General features: G+C 45.1%; 1 protein-coding gene across 1 annotated transcript; it reads left to right on the plus strand.

The window, feature by feature from the left end:
• The first annotated feature begins 5,730 nt into the window (after window positions 1-5,730).
• On the plus strand, window positions 5,731-17,676 carry LOC117383401 (ankyrin repeat domain-containing protein 34A-like). The gene is made up of 5 exons (XM_055227713.1): window positions 5,731-5,814; window positions 8,434-8,824; window positions 8,957-9,577; window positions 10,027-10,183; window positions 17,273-17,676. The coding sequence occupies exons 2-5, from the start codon at window positions 8,465-8,467 to the stop codon at window positions 17,674-17,676; spliced, it is 1,542 nt and encodes a 513-aa protein (XP_055083688.1). The 5' UTR covers window positions 5,731-5,814; window positions 8,434-8,464.

Here is a 17,676-nt window from a genome sequence, read left to right on the forward strand (position 1 = left end):
TCAACAATTGTATCTGGGCATGCTCAGTGTGAAAAACGGGACAAATGGGGCAGTGACACAGAATTCTGAGGGTAAATAAAGAATATCCTTTGTAAACTTCGTGTACAAGTTAAAAAAACAAAACTCTCTGGACGTTTGCACAGTTTAGACAAAGGTATAAAAAGGTCAGTGACATGCAGGATTCTGGCGCCACTTTAAACCACACATGTACGAACTGTACTAAAGGGAAAGTACATAGTGATTAAAGCGCTGGTGCTTTACTCAGTGCTGCCTCCTTCAGGCCGTCAGGAGCACTGCGGGAGAGTGACCTTTGCTCGTTTTCATTGCCAAAACAAAAAACTAAAAGATTTTTTTGAACTTTTTAGAACTTTTAAACTAGAATTTGAATTTAAAGGTAGAAAAGCATAGAAATAAAAGTGTAGGAATGTTGAATATAGAAACAGACGCTATGACCAATGAAATGTCGGCTTTAAACGTTTCCTGATAATGTGCTTTAAACTTTGACTCTGTAGATTCTCATTTGACATTAAACATGTAAAGAGAATATGGCAGGTTACACTCACCTCTCTGAAACACTTGAATATAAGAGATTATGTCTAGTTTTGTCTATTTTTGTAATTCTGGTGAAGTTTATAATGTCTTCCTGGTTGAAAACAGCAGGAGATGTGACATACGTACAGAGAGGTAATTCCATAACTGTTACCTAGCAACCATAATGAAAACAAGAGCCAAAATGTGTCATTTTCACAATAGTTTTGATTAGACTAACACAAATAAAAAACAACAGTTTTATTTAGTGAAATTAAGGTTTAAAGTGTCAGAAAAATGTCTTCCTTTTTGTGTGTAATCCCTCAGTCGTCCAGGTCTGATCCATAGTAAAAGCCAAAGTTAAACCTGTAAACTGGAAAAAAAAGTTATAGGAGTGAAGACATTTGGCTGCTCATTCAAGCCACTTCTTCAGTTCTGGTCAGATTACTGGTGGACACTGCCTTATATCTATCTGAAGGGCTAGCCAGTAGGAACATTTAGGCTGAATTGTTTTGTTAAGGATGTCTCAGGCACAGTGCACACTTAATGTAGCTCAATAGACATAGCCTACATACAGAAACTGTAAACTGTTTCCAGTTTTAGTGCAGTTGGCTCCTCCCTTCAGATAGACATAAGGCACTGTCTGCCAGTAATCTGACCAGAACTGATGAAGCGACTTGGATGACCAGGGAAACGTCTTCACTCCTACAACTTTTTGTCCAGTTGACAGATTTAACTTTGGCTTTTACTATCTCCCTTTTTTGTAAACTGTCTTTGCATTTTGGATGGAGTTTTCTGTGTTGATGACAGAGACAGAGGGATTCTGTTTTACAGCTCAGTGCTACTTCCTGTATTTTTGTACTTTTTTCACAAACTGCCACTTCACTGATGTAAAAGTATGATAAATATTTAGCAAAGGTCACCAAACCAAGTGAGATTTAAAAAAAATATTAAACCTATCATATACACTTTAAGTCATTTCTGTTTTGCTCCAGAATGGTAATTTAGTGAACTGTTGTGGGTCCTGTTTCACTTTTGTTTCATTTCTTAAATATGGTAAACCTTTTGTTGGACATGTGAGGAATGTGAATGGTTAGGTTTCACGGTGTAAAAGTAAAAGTCTGATTTCTGTGTTGGTTAAACTTGTTTTGTTACTTTCCTCATTCTGTAGAAACAACCAAATAAAAATAATTCAGTCCTTAAAAAAATACTTTTATTTAATTACAAAATGTGTTCAGTGCAAGAAAGGTACAGAGAGGAGCAGACCCAGAGGAGCAGACAGCTGCAGAGCCAGAGGAGCAGAGCCAGAGGAGCAGAGCCAGAGGAGCAGAGCCAGAGGAGCAGAGCCAGAGGAGCAGAACCAGAGGAACAGACAGGAGCAGAGCCAGAAGAGCAGACAGGAGTTGGATGAGAGGAGCAGACAGGAGCAGAGCTAGAGGAGCAGAACCAGAGGAATAGACAGGAGCAGGCAGGAGCAGGCAGGAGCAGACAGGAGCAGACAGGAGCAGGCAAGAACAGATCGACCGGAGCAGGCAGGAGCTGACAGGAGCGCACACATTAGGAGCTGATGTGTCGGAGTCTCCTCTCCCATACCCTGAAACCTTAGTGGGAAGGCTGAGGAATGCTCCCTGTAATTGGTGGTCGCCCTTCTTATACAGAGGGACCACCACCCCTGTCTGCCAGTCCTGTCCCCGACCACCAGTTGATGTTGCAGAGACGTGTCAGCCAAGACAGCCCCACAACATCCAGAGACTTAAGGTACTCGGGACAGATCTCGTCCACCCATGGAGCCTTGCCACCGAGGAGCTTGCCAACCACCTCAGTGACATCAGCCTCCTGAGGAGTTGGACGGTTTGCCAGAATCTGTTTGAGGCCATACAATAGTCCCCCTCCATGGCCTCTCCCAACTCCTCCTAATCCCGAGTTTTTGTCTCGGCGACAGCGCAAGCCATGGCACGCTTGGCCCACCGGTACTCATCAGCTGCCTCAGGAGTCCCACAAGCCAACAAGGCTTGTTAAGACTCCTTCTGCCTGACGGCATCCCTTACTTCTGGTGTCCACCACCGGGTTCAGGGGTTGCTGCCGTAACAAGCACCACGGACCTTATGACCACAGCTACGAGCCCCTGCATTGGCAGTAGAGGTGGAGAACATGGCCCACTGGAGAACATGTTGAGTCCATCACATAGAATGTGGCTGAACATCTGAAGACCATCCTGGCTCCTCTGATCGGCAACATGGAGCAAAATCAAGCATCTCCAATTTGATCCAGATGAGACCATGGTTTCATTTGATGTTACCTCTCTTTTCACTTGTATCCCCACATCAGTAGCGGTGGAGGCTGCAAAGAGGAGGCTACTGCAGGATACTAAATTAAAAGAGAGAACTAAACTGACACTGGACCAAATCTGTAAACTGCTGGAAATTTGTCTTAATACCACATATTTCCAGTTTAGGGGAAACTTCTACAGGCAAATCCATGGCTGTGCCATGGGCTCACCGGTCTCTCCTATTATGGCTAACTTAAACATGGAACAATTTGAACAGGAGGCTTTTGGCCTCATTTCCAGGTACTCCACCCACACTTTAGAAACTAAACAGCTGCTCCATAAGAGGATGTACCAACACCGGCGTGAGAGTTCCTCTGGACCCCAGTCTGCCGTACATCTCCATCTCAAAGCCACTAACCACTCCTTTGAAGATAGTGAAGTTCAGATTTTAGCCAGAGAAAAACATGGTTTGAGAGGGGAGTTAAAGAAGCTATTTTTGTTAGAAAAGAGAATCCTTCCTTAAACAGGAATGGGGCCCTGAGACATAACCTCTCCCCCATCTATAACACCATCCTCAGACCCAGAACAATGAGAACAAGAGCAGGGTCGTTAAGGGCTGAATAGGGTAGATCCAGCTGAAACTGGAGACAATAGATGTTTACAGTTTCAGTGTAGTTCGCCCCCTCCCTTCAGATAGATATAAGGTAGTGGCCACCAGCCATCTGACCAGAACTGAAGAAGCGGCTTGGATGAGCAGTGAAACATCTTCACTCTTACAACGATTTGTCCAGTTGACTGATTTTAACTTCGTCTTTTGCTATGGCCCACTAAGTATCCATGTCCCCAGCCTTTCCCTAGGATCTAGGAGCTCTCCCAGAGGTGTGAGTTGAACCCCACCCCGACAGAGGGCTCCGCCAGACGTTCAAAACATACCCTCATAGTACGCTTGCGCCTGCCAGGTCTGTCTGGCTTACTCCTCCTCCAGCAGATCCAACTCACCACCTGGTGGTGATCAGTTGACAGCTCTGCCCCTGCCCGAGTGTCCAAGATACGCAGCTGGAGGCCAGATGACATGACAACAAAGTCAATCATTGACCTCTGGCCTAGGGTGTCCTGGTGCCATGTGCACTGATGGACACCCTTGGGCTTGAACATGGTATTCGTTATGGACAAGCTGTGACTAGCAAAGAAGTCCAATAACAGAACACCACTCGGGTTCAGATCAGGGAGGCTGTTCTTTCCGATCATCCCCTCCAGGTCACTGCCGTTGCCCACGTGGGCATTGAAGTACCCCAGTAGTGTATTGTCTAGTACCCCTCCCATGGATTCCAAGAAGACCAAGTAGTCTGTACTGCTGTTTGGCCCGTAGGTCAACACAACAGTGACCTACGGGCCAAATGGGTTTTGGATGATGTTGCCCTGATGGCTTCATCAAGCCAGGACCTGCAGCAGGCACTGGGGCGGTTTGCAGTTGAGTTTGAAGTGGCTGGGATAAGAATCCGCTCCGCCAAATCCGAGGCCATGATTCGTGATCTGAAAAAGGTGGCTTGCCCTCTCCAGGTGGGGGGCTCTGCCTCAAGTGGAGGAGTTCAAGTATCTCAGGCCCTTGTTCACGAGTGAGGGGAGGATGGAGCGTGAGATTGGCAGTTGGATCGGTACAGTATTGGACTGTTATGGTGAAGAAGGAGCTGAGCCGAAAGGCAAAGCTCTTTATTTACCAGTCAATCTAACTTCCTAGTCTCATCTATGGTTATCAGCTTTGGGTAAGAACCGAAAGACAAGATCACAGATACAAGTGGCCGAAATGGGTTTCCTCCGCAGGGTGGCTGCCTTAGAGACAGGGTAGCTTGGTCACACAGGAGGACCTCAAACTAGAGCTACTTCTCCTCCATGTTAGAAGGAGCAGCTGTGGTGGCTCGGGCATATGTTCAGGATGCCTCCTGGATGCCCCCCTAGGGAGGTGTTCCATGTCCCACCAGGAGGAGGCCCCGGGGAAGACGCAGGACAGCTTAGACTGCTGCCCCGGATAAGCAGAAGAAAATTAACCCCTTAACGTTCCAACAGCCCGCCCTGGGGCCGTCGCCTTTACGTTACAACGTTGATGTACACACTTGGGTGAAGTATCTTGCCTAAGGACACAATGACAGAACTAAGGACACAATGACAGAAGTTGGTCTGAGCCAATCTTCACATTGGGGGACCAAAGCTCTAACCACTGAGCCACTGTCACTGTCCAAAGTGTATAAATGCTGATTCTGACACCTGTGGGTAAAACTATAGGGTGTTACCTTTACAAAGACCCCAAACTTGTGTATTTAGTACTGAGGGTTCAATAATGGTGATCATTTTAATTTGGAGAGGTCAGAACAAAGGTAATTTCACCAAAATGACCCGGAATGCTAAGGGGTTAATGGATGGATGGAAAATTGAAAGCAACAGAACAGGTGCAGTCACCATAGACCTTCGAGGAGGACTCAGGTGAGGAAAAGTTTTACCAATCATGTTTTTTTTTGGGGGGGGGGTTGTTTTGTTGTTGTTGTTTTTTAATGAAATGATACAGATACAGAGGAACAACCAGTAAGACTCATGTGATGGTCAGTGGAGAGTCCAGATTAGTCCAGAGTCTCTGAGGAGAGCAGCTGTAAGATAATTGACAGGTACTGTGAGGGGGGACCATGTCCGTGGGATTTGGAATTAGCGCTGACTGACGCAGGTGAGTGCACGTGCAGTTTGAGAGGGTCATGTGACAAAGTGCCCATAAGGTCAGTCTCGCGCTTGACCACGTCTGTTTTTGGAGCGCGTGCACACGGATAAAAAACACTATGGATGAAGAAGAACGCGCGGGGGCAGAGCGTGCGCGTGCCCGCTGTGCGTGTGTCGCGGGGGCGGCACTGCGCGCTCATGATCATGTTTCTGCGGAAGCGCAGCTTCAGCGGAACAGCGGCAGAGCGCGCGGCTGCAGCGGCCGGAGCGATGCGGAGAGCGGCGTCAGAGCGCGGCGGCCCCGCGGACTCACGGTGAGTATCTAACCCATAGACTATATATACTGTCTATGGGTTAGACCTGGTTTAGACCTGGTTTAGACCTGGTTTAGACCTGGTTTGTATATACAGTCTATAGTGTCTCCGGGTTTGTTTCGGTCTGTGCGCGTGCGCAGGTGTGCGCGTGAGTCCGCGTGCGAAAGTGTGTAAATATAGAAACACAGCGTTAGAGCGCGCTGACGTCACAACCGCATTCCTGCGCATCTGCACGCGCCTTAGCTGCATTTAGAAATAATCAAAATACAACGAACCAGGTCTACATCAGGTCTAAACCAGGTCTGAACCAGGTCTGAAAAGGACTGGACCAGGTCTGAACCAGGTTTAAACCAGGTCTGAACCAGGTCTGAACCAGGTCTGAACCAGGTCTGAACCAGGTCTGAACCAGGTCTGAACCAGGTCTAAACCAGGTCTGGACCAGGTCTAAACCAGGACTGAACATGGTCTAAACGAGGATTGAACAGGGTCTAAACCACGACTCAACCAGGACTGAACCAGATATAAACCAGGTCTAAAGCAGGTCTAAACCAGGCCTAAACCAGGCCTAAACCAGGGCTAAACAAGGACTAAACCAGGTCTAAAACAGTTCTAAAGTAGGCCTTAACCAGGAGTAAACCTGGCTTAAACCAGGACTAAATCAGGTCTAAACCAGGGCTGAACCAGGACTAAACGAGGTCTAAAGCAGGACTGTATCAGGACTAAGCCAGGTCTAAAGCAGTTCTAAAGTTGGCCTAAGCCAGGACTAAACCAGGACTGAACCAGGTCTAAACCAGGACTGTACTGGGACTAAACCAAGACTAAACCAGGACTGAACCAGGTCTAAACCAGGACTGTACTGGGACTAAACCAAGACTAAAACAGGTCTAAATCAGAACTGAACCAGATTTTCATCAGGCCTGAACTAAGACTAAAGCAGGTCTAAACCAGGATTAAACCTGGCCTGAACCAGGACTAAACCACTTCTAAACCAGGATGAAACCAGAACTGAACAGGACTAAACCAGGACTAAACCAGAACTGAACCAGGTTTTCACCAGGCCTGAACTAGGACCAAAGCAAGTCTAAACCAGGACTAAACTTGGCCTGAACCAGGACTAAACCAGGTTTAAACCAGTTCTAAAGTAGGCCTAAACCAGGACTAAACCTGGACTAAACCAGCACTAAACCAGGTCTAAACCAGGACTGAACCAGGACTAAACCAAGACCAAAACGGGTAAACGAGAACTGAACTAGGTTTACAACTAGGTTTACAGCAGTACTAGGGCTAAAGCAGGCCTAAACCAACAGTAAACCAGGACTGAACCAGGACTAAACCAGGACTAAACCAGGACTGAACCAGGACTGAACCAGGACTAAACCAGGTCTACACCAGGACTGTACTAGGACTAAACCAAGACTAAAACAGGTGCAAACCAGAACTGAACTAGGTTTACATCAGGATTGTACTAGGTCTAAAGCAGGCCTAAACCAACAGTAAACCAGGACTAAACCAGGACTGAACCAGGACTAAACATGGCCTAAACCAGGACTGATCCAGGTCTAAACCAGTTCTAAAGTAGGCCTAAACCAGGACTAAACCTGGACTAAACCAAGACTAAAACAGGTGTAAACCAGAACTGAACCAGGTTTACACCAGGCCAGAACTAGGCCTAAAACAGGTCTAAACCTGGACAAAACCTGGTCTAAACAAGGACTAAACCAGATCTAAACCAGTTCTAAAATAGGCCTAAACCAAGACTGAACATGGCCTAAACCAGGACTAAACCAGGTCTAAACCAGTTCTAAAGTAGGCCTAAACCAGGACTAAACCTGGACTAAACCAGCACTAAACCAGGTCTAAACCAGGACTGAACCAGGACTAATCCAAGACTAAAACAGGTATAAACCAGAACTGAACTAGGTTTACAGCAGGACTGTACTAGGGCTAAAGCAGGCCTAAACCAACAGTAAACCAGGATTAAACCAGGACTGAACCACGCCTGAACTAGGCCTAAAACAGGTCTAAACCTGGACAAAACCTGGTCTAAACTAGGACTAAACCAGGTCTAAACCAGTTCTAAAGTAGGCCTAAACCAGGACTAAACCTGGCCTAAACCAGGACTAAACCAGGTCTAAACCAGGACTGAACCAGGACTAAACCAGGTGTGAACCAAGACTGTACTGGGACTAAACCAAGACTAAAACAAGTGTAAAACAGAACTGAACTAGGTTTTCACCAGGCCTGAACTAGGACTAAAGCAGGTCTACACCAGGACTGTACTGGGACTAAACCAAGACTAAAACAGGTGTAAACCAGAACTGAACCAGGTTTACACCAGGCCTGAACTAGGCCTAAAGCAGGTCTAAACCTGGACAAAACCTGGTCTAAACTAGGACTAAACCAGGTCTAAACCGTTCTAATGTAGGCCTAAACCAGGACTAAACCTGGCCTAAACCAGGACTAAACCAGGTCTAAACCAGAACTAAACCAGGTGTAAACCAGGACTGTACTGGGCCTAAACCAGGACTAAACCTGGTCAAAACCTGTATTAAGCTAACTTTAAAACAAGTCTAGGACCCTGTGTCTGAGCATATTCAGACCATTTGACTTTCTTCTCAGGACATGTGACTGGCTCTGAGCCCAGTGCATCATGGGAGATGCAGTCCAGACTGAGGGCCACGCCCTCTTGAAGGCGGTGTCGCAGGGGAAGCTGCGATTGGCCCGTCTGCTGCTGGAGGGCGGGGCCTACATTAATGAGGGAAACGAGCGTGGTGAGACGGCACTGAGCGCGGCGTGCATGTTTGGGGATGCTCATGTGCGTACTCGTATGGTGCGATACCTCCTGGAGCAGGGCGCTGACCCCAACATGGCTGACTCCAGTGGGCGCACCGCGCTTATGCACGCCGTGCACCAGCGTGCAGGCGTTCACGTGGTGTCACTGTTACTAAAGCATGGAGCTGACCCCAGTCTCAAGGACTACGCCGGCAACAGCGCCCTCACACGAGCCCTCGTGCACGCTCTCAGGGATGCGCACAAACCGGACCGGGACCAGGACCAGAGCCAGGACCAGGACCAGGATCATAACCGGACTACAGCTCCAGACCTGGACCAGGACCCAGAATCCTCCCCGTCTGAAGACCAGGATCAGGGAGGGGCTACCCTGCGCCTCCTACTGGATGCGTGTGAGCGGCGCGGACACGAAGTTTTGATCCTGACCTGCTGCAGCGATGGAGGACAACGCACCGTGAGACAGTATCATCATACGGCTCCAGAGAGACACCACATCAGACAGGCTGCAAGAGCCACAGAGAGGAACTACGAGAGGAATCACGAGGGGAACCACGAGAGGAACCTTGAGAGACACCACATAAGACACTTCTCCACAGCTCTGGAGAAGAACGAGAAGAACCCTCAGGAAAGGAACCAAGAGAGGTCTCACTTCAGACAGATAGTGATGCTCCCAGAGCCTCAGAGAGACTCGGACTTGGCTCAGAGCCTCAGTGTGAACGGCCTCCCCTCTGACCTCGCTCCCTCTGACCCCACCCCTCCTAACCCCGCCACCTTGTTAGGGCCTACTCCTGAGCCCCTGTCCGCAGCCTCCCCCTCAGACGTGCATGTGGCAAGCGCGCATGGAGACGGCGTGTTCAGCTTTAGCGTGGCTCCGCCCAGGCCCCGCCCGCCCAGAGTCCGAGTTCTGAAGAGGCTGAATTCTGAGCCGTGGGGATTGAGCGTGCCCAGAGCGCCGGCTCCACCCCCCACACAGGTGAGCCTGATACGTGACACAAACTGAGCATGCTGAATAGTAAACTGCAGACTGGAGGCACAGCACCTTAAAACACATAAATGATTCTTCGCAAAAGTAAAACTAGTTAAGAATCAGGTTAGGTTTACGAACAGGGTTATGCTAATGATAAGGTTGAGCTACTGCCTTCTATCTAATTGATAGTCTGCCTACCATTATTGAGTTAAAGAAAATAAATGTATTTAGGTTACAGGATACACTGAAGTCTCATGTTTGGACAGCACAAAGTTATTTTCAGCCCAAAACCCAGTAAACAGCTAAGCCAGCACCATTTCTGCTTTATACATTGATTTTGTGGTAACAGTACATAAAACGTGACGCAATCCATGATACTGTGAGAAATCTGTGACTGACCTCAACACGGCCAAAAAATAAATGTTTGAAAAATAAAAGTTACTGATTGGCTGCAGGACGAGGTGGAGCTTCAGAAGCCGCCCTCATTGGCTGATTGTCCCCTGAGGAGACACAGCATTGAGGCGCACGACCCCGGCCTTGGCGAGCAGCTAACGGAGCGCCTAACGCTAGCTGACGAAACAACCCTGGAGCTAGAGACACAGGACTCAGACAGTGAGTACAGTGAGGTTGTGAAGCTGAGGAGTGAAGCAGTTTGAATGGATGAACATGTGAGCTGTTTCTGGTTAAAGGAACTTTAAAAGTTCTTCAGTAGGGTGTCAAATCCATGAGACTCCACCCCCTCATGACACACCACACCCTCATTACACTCCACTCCCTCCTCTCAGAGATCAAACATTCTTAAATGTTTGTTCAAAGACATGCATTATTGTAAAGGTGTTTTGTTGGATTATTTTTTTTGTTTTTCAGTTTAAAATGAAATGTAAGAGAATCTTTGAAAGACCAGATCAGTAATCCCTTCCTGGATTTCTGGTGACATGGTGCTGCCTTGACTCAGTGCAGGGAAGCATTACATGTTTGTTTGTGTTTTATGTCGGTAGTAATGAAAATGGGACATGAGCGAAAGTACTTACAGACTACATTTGTTTTTGCGTTGACTAAAAAGACATCAATCCAAATAATAAAGACTACATAAAAGAGATTAAAAACAGAAAAAATAAGGTTTTAAGAACAATGATCAATGATGATGAATGGTTTGAACTCAAAAGAGGATGAGCGGGATCTCAGGGGAAGAAGGATGAAAGCGAGAGAAGGGATTAGCCTAAGGGTCAGGGAAGTGCTTAATACCAGAGAATCAAACAAACTAACAAACTTCAAATCAAATATAGGCACCGCATGTTGTGAACGAATATGGGAAGGCCAATGAGCTGAATCTTTTTATAACCTCTTTGAATGCCCATCAGGTCAATTAGAGCTGAATGCTGAATATGCTGCCCTCACAACACGTGACTCTGCGAAGCTAGACAGCTAGCGAACTTAATAAAGTACTTTGTACACAAGGCGTACTTTTCTTGTTTAATGAAGTCTTTAACAGCGTAACTGAAACAAACACAAAAATGTACATTACAAAATTGCACGTACTATTTGTTTAAAATACACAAACACGCGATAAATTATACATAAGGCCGCTACAGGTAATGAACGAAACTTAAATTCTCATATAAATAAACTAATACATTCAAAACATTCACAGGTGCTTATGAACACAAATACTTACAAAGACGAAAATTTCCCCAGGCACGAACATATAAAGAGCACATTTAGCCAAAAACATTGCCTTCTTTTTCACAGGAGGAAAATTACGTCAAAGATCAATTGTGTAACAAGTGCTCACTCTGTAAACATCGCAATGATCATTTAAACTGCAGAGGTCTCACTCTGACAAGCTTCCTTTACTTTTTAACTTTGTCTAAAATTAAATGAAATATTCATAATATATTTATGAAGTTGTTTTAAACTTTTAACATAACTTATTAACTTATCTTTTTAACCAAAAGACATGACACTGAATCTCAGAACATGCTTCTAGTTGACCAGGGGGGATCACCACGATCGTTAAAAGACTTAATAACAAAAAGACTGAGCAAGGTCCCCCTTATTCCAACTTTCAGCAAATACAGGAGAGATACCTGTGCTCTGGAAAAAAAAAAAACATGATAGCCCCGTACCAAAGACACCCTGTCCTAAGGAGAATAATGTTTCTGAGGGTGGAGGTAACAGGTCATTTAAGCATGTTATGGTGGGGTTTCTGAGGATGAATGTAGCTGATCATTTTAGTGGGTTATGGTGGGGTTTCTGAAGGTGGAGGTAGCAGATCATTTGAGCGGGTTATGGTGGGGTTTCTAAGGGTGGAGATAGCAGATCATTTGAGCAGGTTATTGTGGGGTTTCTGAAGATGGGGGTACCAGATCTGTTAAGCGTATTATGGTGGGATTTGTGAGGGTGGAGGTAGCAGATCATTTGAGCGTGTTATAGTAGGGTTTCTGAAGGTGACAGTAGCAGATCATTTGAGTGGGTTACGGGGGAGTTTCAAAGAGTGGAGGTAGCAGATAATTTGAGTGAGATATGTTGGGGTTTGTAAGGGTAGCAGCAGATCATATGAGCATGCTATGGTGGGTTTTTTGAAGGTGGATGTAGCAAATCATTTGAGCTGGTTATTGTTGAGTTTCTAAGGGTGGAGGTAGCAGATCATTTGAGTGGGTTATTGTGGGGTTTCGGAAGACGGGGGTAGCAGATCTTTTGAGCGTATTATAGTGGGATTTCTGAAGGTGGAGATAGCAGATCATTTGAGCGTGTTATGGTAGGGTTTCTGAAGGTGACAGTAGCAGATAATTTGAGTGGGTTATAGGGGAGTTTCTAAGGGTGGAGATAGCAGATCATTTGAGCGTGTTATGGTAGGGTTTCTGAAGGTGACAGTAGCAGATCATTTGAGTGGGTTATAGGGGAGTTTCTAAGGGTGAAGGTAGCAGATCATTTGAGTGTGTTATGGTGGGGTTTCAAAGAGTGGAGGTAGCAGATAATTTGAGTGAGATATGTTGGGGTTTGTAAGGGTGGAGGTAGCAGATCATATAAGCGGGTTATGGTGGGCTTTCTGCAAGTGGAGGTAGCACATCACTTGAGCAGGTTATGGTGGGGTTTCGGAAGGTGGAGGTAGCAAATCATTTTAGCAGATTATGGTGGGGTTTCTGAAGATGGAGGTAGCAGATCATCTGAGCAGGTTATGGTGGAGTTTCTGAAGGTGCAGGTAGCAGACCATTTGAGTGGGTTATGGTAAGGTCTCTGAAGGTGAAGGTAGCAGATCATTTGAGTGTGATATGGTGTGGTTACTAAGGGTGGAAATAGCAGTTCATTTAAGTTTCTTATGGTGGAGTTTCTAAGGGTGGAGGTAGCAGATTATTTGAGCATGTTATGGTGGAGTTTCTGAAGGCGTCAGTAGAAGATCATTTGAGTGTCTTATGGTGGGGTTTCTATGGGCGAAAGTTACAGATCATTTGAGTGTGTTATGGTGGGGTTTCTGAAGGTGGAGGTCGCAGATATTTTTAGCGTATTATGTTGGGGTTTCTGAGAGTGGAGGTAGTAGATCATTTGAGGTGATTATGGTGGTGCTTCTGAAGGTGGAGGTAGCACATTTTTTGAGCGTATCATGGTGGGGTTTCTGAGGGTGGAAATAGCAGATCATTTGAGCAAGTTATGGTGGGTTTTCTGAAGGTGGCAGTAGCAGATCATTTGAGTTTGTTATGGTGGGGTTTCTGAAGTCGGAGGTACCATACAATTTGAGTGGATTATGGTTTGGTTTCATAAGGTGGAGGTAGCAGATCATTTGAGTTTGTTATGGTGGGGCATCTGAAGGTGGAGGTAGCAGATCATTTGAGCGGGTTATGGTGGGGTTTCTGAAGATGGAGGTAGCAAATTATTTGAGCGGGTTATCATGGGGTTTCTGAAGGTTGAGGTAGCAGATCATTTGAGCGTGTTATGGTTTGGTTTGTAAGGGTCAATTTGGCTGACCATTTGAGCGGGTTATGGTGGACTTCCTGTTGGTGGAGGTAGCAGATCATTTGAACAGTTTATTTTGGGGTTTCTGAAGGTGGAGGTAGAATGTCATTTGAGCGTGTTGTGGTCACGTTTCTGAAAGGTGGAGGTAGCAGATTATTTGAGTGTGTGTCAAGAAAACTGTTCTCGACATGCTGTTTACCAAAAAGACTCAAGACAAGTGTTAGACTTTTTTCTTCCCTGATCAGAGGGGAGAAAAAGCACAGACGAAGAGCTTCGAGTTTTTTCCTCAGTGCTTCTCTGTCTTCCCCCTTTTTACAGCGGTCTTTTATTTGGACTAATGACAGATTCTCTAAACACATGACATACATTTCTTTAACACATGACACTTATTTAACACATCATTAAGACACATGATTTCAACACATGACTTAACTCAGCATTTTTAACAATAGCACTCTGTATCTTTCCACACAAACATCTCCTGTTTTTCATTTCTGTTACACAAGCTTATTGTTTTCACCGCACTGTGTTGGTTTCGTATACAAGATATAAGCATAATTTTATTCACAGTGTGGTATGGTGGTGTTTCTAAGGGTGGAGGTAGGAGGTAATTTGAGCATGTTATGGTGGGGGTCTGAAGGTGCAGGTAGCAGATCATTAGAGCGGGTTATGGTTTTGTTTCTAAGCCTAAAGGTAGCAGATCATTTGAGCAGGTTATAGTGGGGTTTCTGAGGATGGAGGTAGCAGATCATTTGTGTGTGTTATGGTGGGGTTTCTAAGGGTGGAGGTAGCAGATCATTTTAGTGGGTTATGATGGGTTTTTTGAAGGTGGAGGTAGCAGATCATCTGAGCGGCTTATGATTTGGTTTCTAAGGGTAAAGGTATCAAATCATTTGAGCGGGTTATGGTATGGTTTCTAAAGGTGAAGATAGCAGATCATTTGAGCGGGTTATGATGGGGTTTCTGAAGGTGGAGGTAGCAGATCATTTGAGCAGGTCATGGTGGGGTTTCTGAAGGTGGAGGTAGAAGATCATTTGAGCTGGTTATGGTGGGGTTTCTGAAAGTGGAGGTAGCAGATCATTTGAGCTGTTTATGGTGGGGTTTCTGAAGGTGGAGGTAGCAGATCATTTGAGCGGGTTATGATGAGGAGGGTCATAAAATACTCACCTTGTTCGACTTTGCCTAAAGTTTCTTTATGTGTAACATCATGTTCACCAGAAGAAGACTGGCCTCACACACACACACACACATTGAGGAACCCTACTGTCCAATCTCTCCCTCTTACTGTCCGCTCTTTCCTGTTACCGTCCGGTTCTCTCCTGTTACTGTCCGGTCTCTCTCCTGTTACGTCCACTTTCTCTACTGTTAACATCCAATCTCTTCCTGTTACCATCCAGTCTCTCTCCTGTTACCGTCCAATCTCCTCTCTGTTATCGTCTAGTCTCTCTCTCCTTGATTTTATGGCTTTATAGAAAACCACAAGTTGTTCTCTGGTAGTCAAGATGGATTTAGAGCCAAGAGATCCACATTACTTGAGTCTTAATCGATTTAATTGAGGAAATATTGAATGGAATTTGTAATTTGTAAGTAGGATTTTTATTGTTCTTCAAAGGCCATATGACACCATTGATCTTCATACTTTAATACATTGGAAAACTATGGCATTAGAGGATTGGCAAAAAAAAAAAAAACAAAAAAAAAAGTTATGGAGCTATTTGAGGGAAAGACGACAAATTGTACATATTGAGACAGAGTCTAGGGACATAACGGGGTACCTCAAGGTATTGGAGCCTACATTATTCATAATGTACATGACTGAAATATGTAAAATATAATAACATTATATTATATGTTACGAGGATGATTTGAAGCAGCCTTTGGCTCAAGTGTTCTGATGCTGCTGTTGTATATATTTTCTACCTATAAGTATTGTTTTTTTGTTTGTTTTTTTTAAGCATATCTTTTTTTTTTTACTTTGTGCATGCCCTTATCTGTATTTGTATTTATTCAGTGTGTTTTATGTTGCACTTTATCACCGAAGTAAGTTCCTAGTTTGTGAACTGTGTCCACAGACGATGGCAATAAAAGTCTTCTGATTCTGATTCTGAAGTAACTTATATATGTAACTATGAAAATTAAGTAAAAAAAAGTAATGTTATTTGGAAATCAAAAAACTCATACCAGTTCAAATAATCATTGCTAACACATGTATTGAAAGAGTTGAAGAAAATACTTTTTTTGTGGAGTTATAGTAGAATAAAACATTTCCTGGAAACCTCATATAAGTTACTTATGGACAAAAGTTGTTAAATGTGTGATGTCATTTTCTGAAGGACAATGCCCTACTTTTACTCTCTCATTCATCTGTTCTGTCTTGTTTAAATGATTGTACTGAAGTGTGGGAAACTGCTGTAAGACTCATTTACTGCTCCTAATTTCAGTGCAAAAAAGAGCCATTAGGGTTGTACACGAGGTCCATTATATGCATCCAACAAATCCACTGTAAAACTCAGCACAGTTCAAACTTCAGGATCTGGTAAACTTTAACAGGGCATCTGTTTACTCTCTTCCAGCTAATTTACAATATCTGTCAAGATGGAGATGCTCATCATAACTGTTATGTGTTATGTCAACCCACATTTAGAATTACTTTCAAATCAATGTGTCTCAGTGTGTGGAGTTAGTCTGTGGAATAACCTAACAGAACAGTTTAAAGTTTATAGGAACCTGGTTCAGTTTAAAAACATATTTAAAAGTGAAAAAAATGATTAAATACCTGGAGGAGAGAAAGTAAGGTCTTCAGCATGAGGTCAGAGTGAAGTCCTCAGCACAAAGCATGGTGTCAGAGTGAGGTCCTCAGCACAGAGCATGACGTCCTCAGCTTAGAGCGTGAGGTCAGAGTGAGGTCCTCAGTTCAGATCATGTGGTCAGGAGGAGGGACGTGAAGGGTTAGAGAGCGTGAGGTGAGAGTGAGGTCCTCAGCAGAGAGCATGGGGTCAGAGTGCAGTCCTCAGCACAGAGCGTGAGGTCCTCAGCTCAGATTATGAGGTCAGGAGGAGGGAGGTGATGGATCAGAGAGTGTGAGGTCAGGCGGAGGGAGGTGAAGGGTCAGAGAACATGAAGTCAGTCAGAGAGAGGTGAAGGGTCAGAGATCAGAGAGTGTGAGGTCAGGAGGAGGGAGGTGAAGGGTCAGAGAACATGAAGTCAGTCAGAGGGAGGTGAAGGGTCAGAAATCAGAGAGTGTGAGGTCAGGAGGAGGGAGGTGAAGGGTCAAAGAGTGGTATGTCTTGTCTGTCTGAGTGTTTTGTTGTGTGTGTCATGTGTAATACAGTTGTCTATTGATCACTGAAGTGTTTTTGTGATGAGTGGGAGGGGGCTGGACATAAAATATAAGTATATGTATGTATAAAAATGCATATTCTGCACCCATCTCCTTTTCAAACTGTGTACTGTACTGTTATGTGATTATGTGAATTATACGTGCAGGTTTGAAATAAATATGCTAACTAAACCATAGAATCCATGTAAACACTGGTTTGATGCAATGGATGTTGAATTACATATGGTACAATTTGTTGCTATAAAAATCGTATTTTTTAACATAATCCAAACCAACTATATTTTATAAAAAGTATACACAATCTGATATGTGTCTAATATGTGTGGAATATTTGTGTTATATGTGTCTAAGGTCAGGTGACTTATGCGGTTATAAATCTATTATTAATAATCTGTCCTGTGTTTGCTCAGATGGGGGCCCTGAGGACGACACAGCTCAGTCTTTCAGGCGCCGTTTCCTTCCGCCTCCATGCGTAGGTTCGTCTGAGAATCTGTCCAACACTACGTCGCCTTTAGTGGCGCGTCGCGGGCGTCAGGGGGCAGGACTTCTGGAGCGGCGCGGCTCCGGGACGCTGCTATTGGACCACCTCTCCCAGCCCCGCCCCGGCTTCCTCCCACCGCTCTTCAACCCTCAGCGGCCAATCCCAGACATCCGCTCCACTAACCCCGCCCCCTGCGGCTCCAGCCCCGCCCCCGGGTCTGCCTCCAAACGAGAACTGAGGAAAAAACTTCTGCGACGCCACTCAATGCAACCAGAGCAAATGAAGCTGCTGTCGGTGTTTCAGCATGTGCTCAGTGAGAATGAGGAGAAGTGA

Source organism: Periophthalmus magnuspinnatus, chromosome 16, assembly GCF_009829125.3.
Source record: "Periophthalmus magnuspinnatus isolate fPerMag1 chromosome 16, fPerMag1.2.pri, whole genome shotgun sequence".
Taxonomy (NCBI): Eukaryota; Metazoa; Chordata; class Actinopteri; order Gobiiformes; family Gobiidae; genus Periophthalmus; species Periophthalmus magnuspinnatus.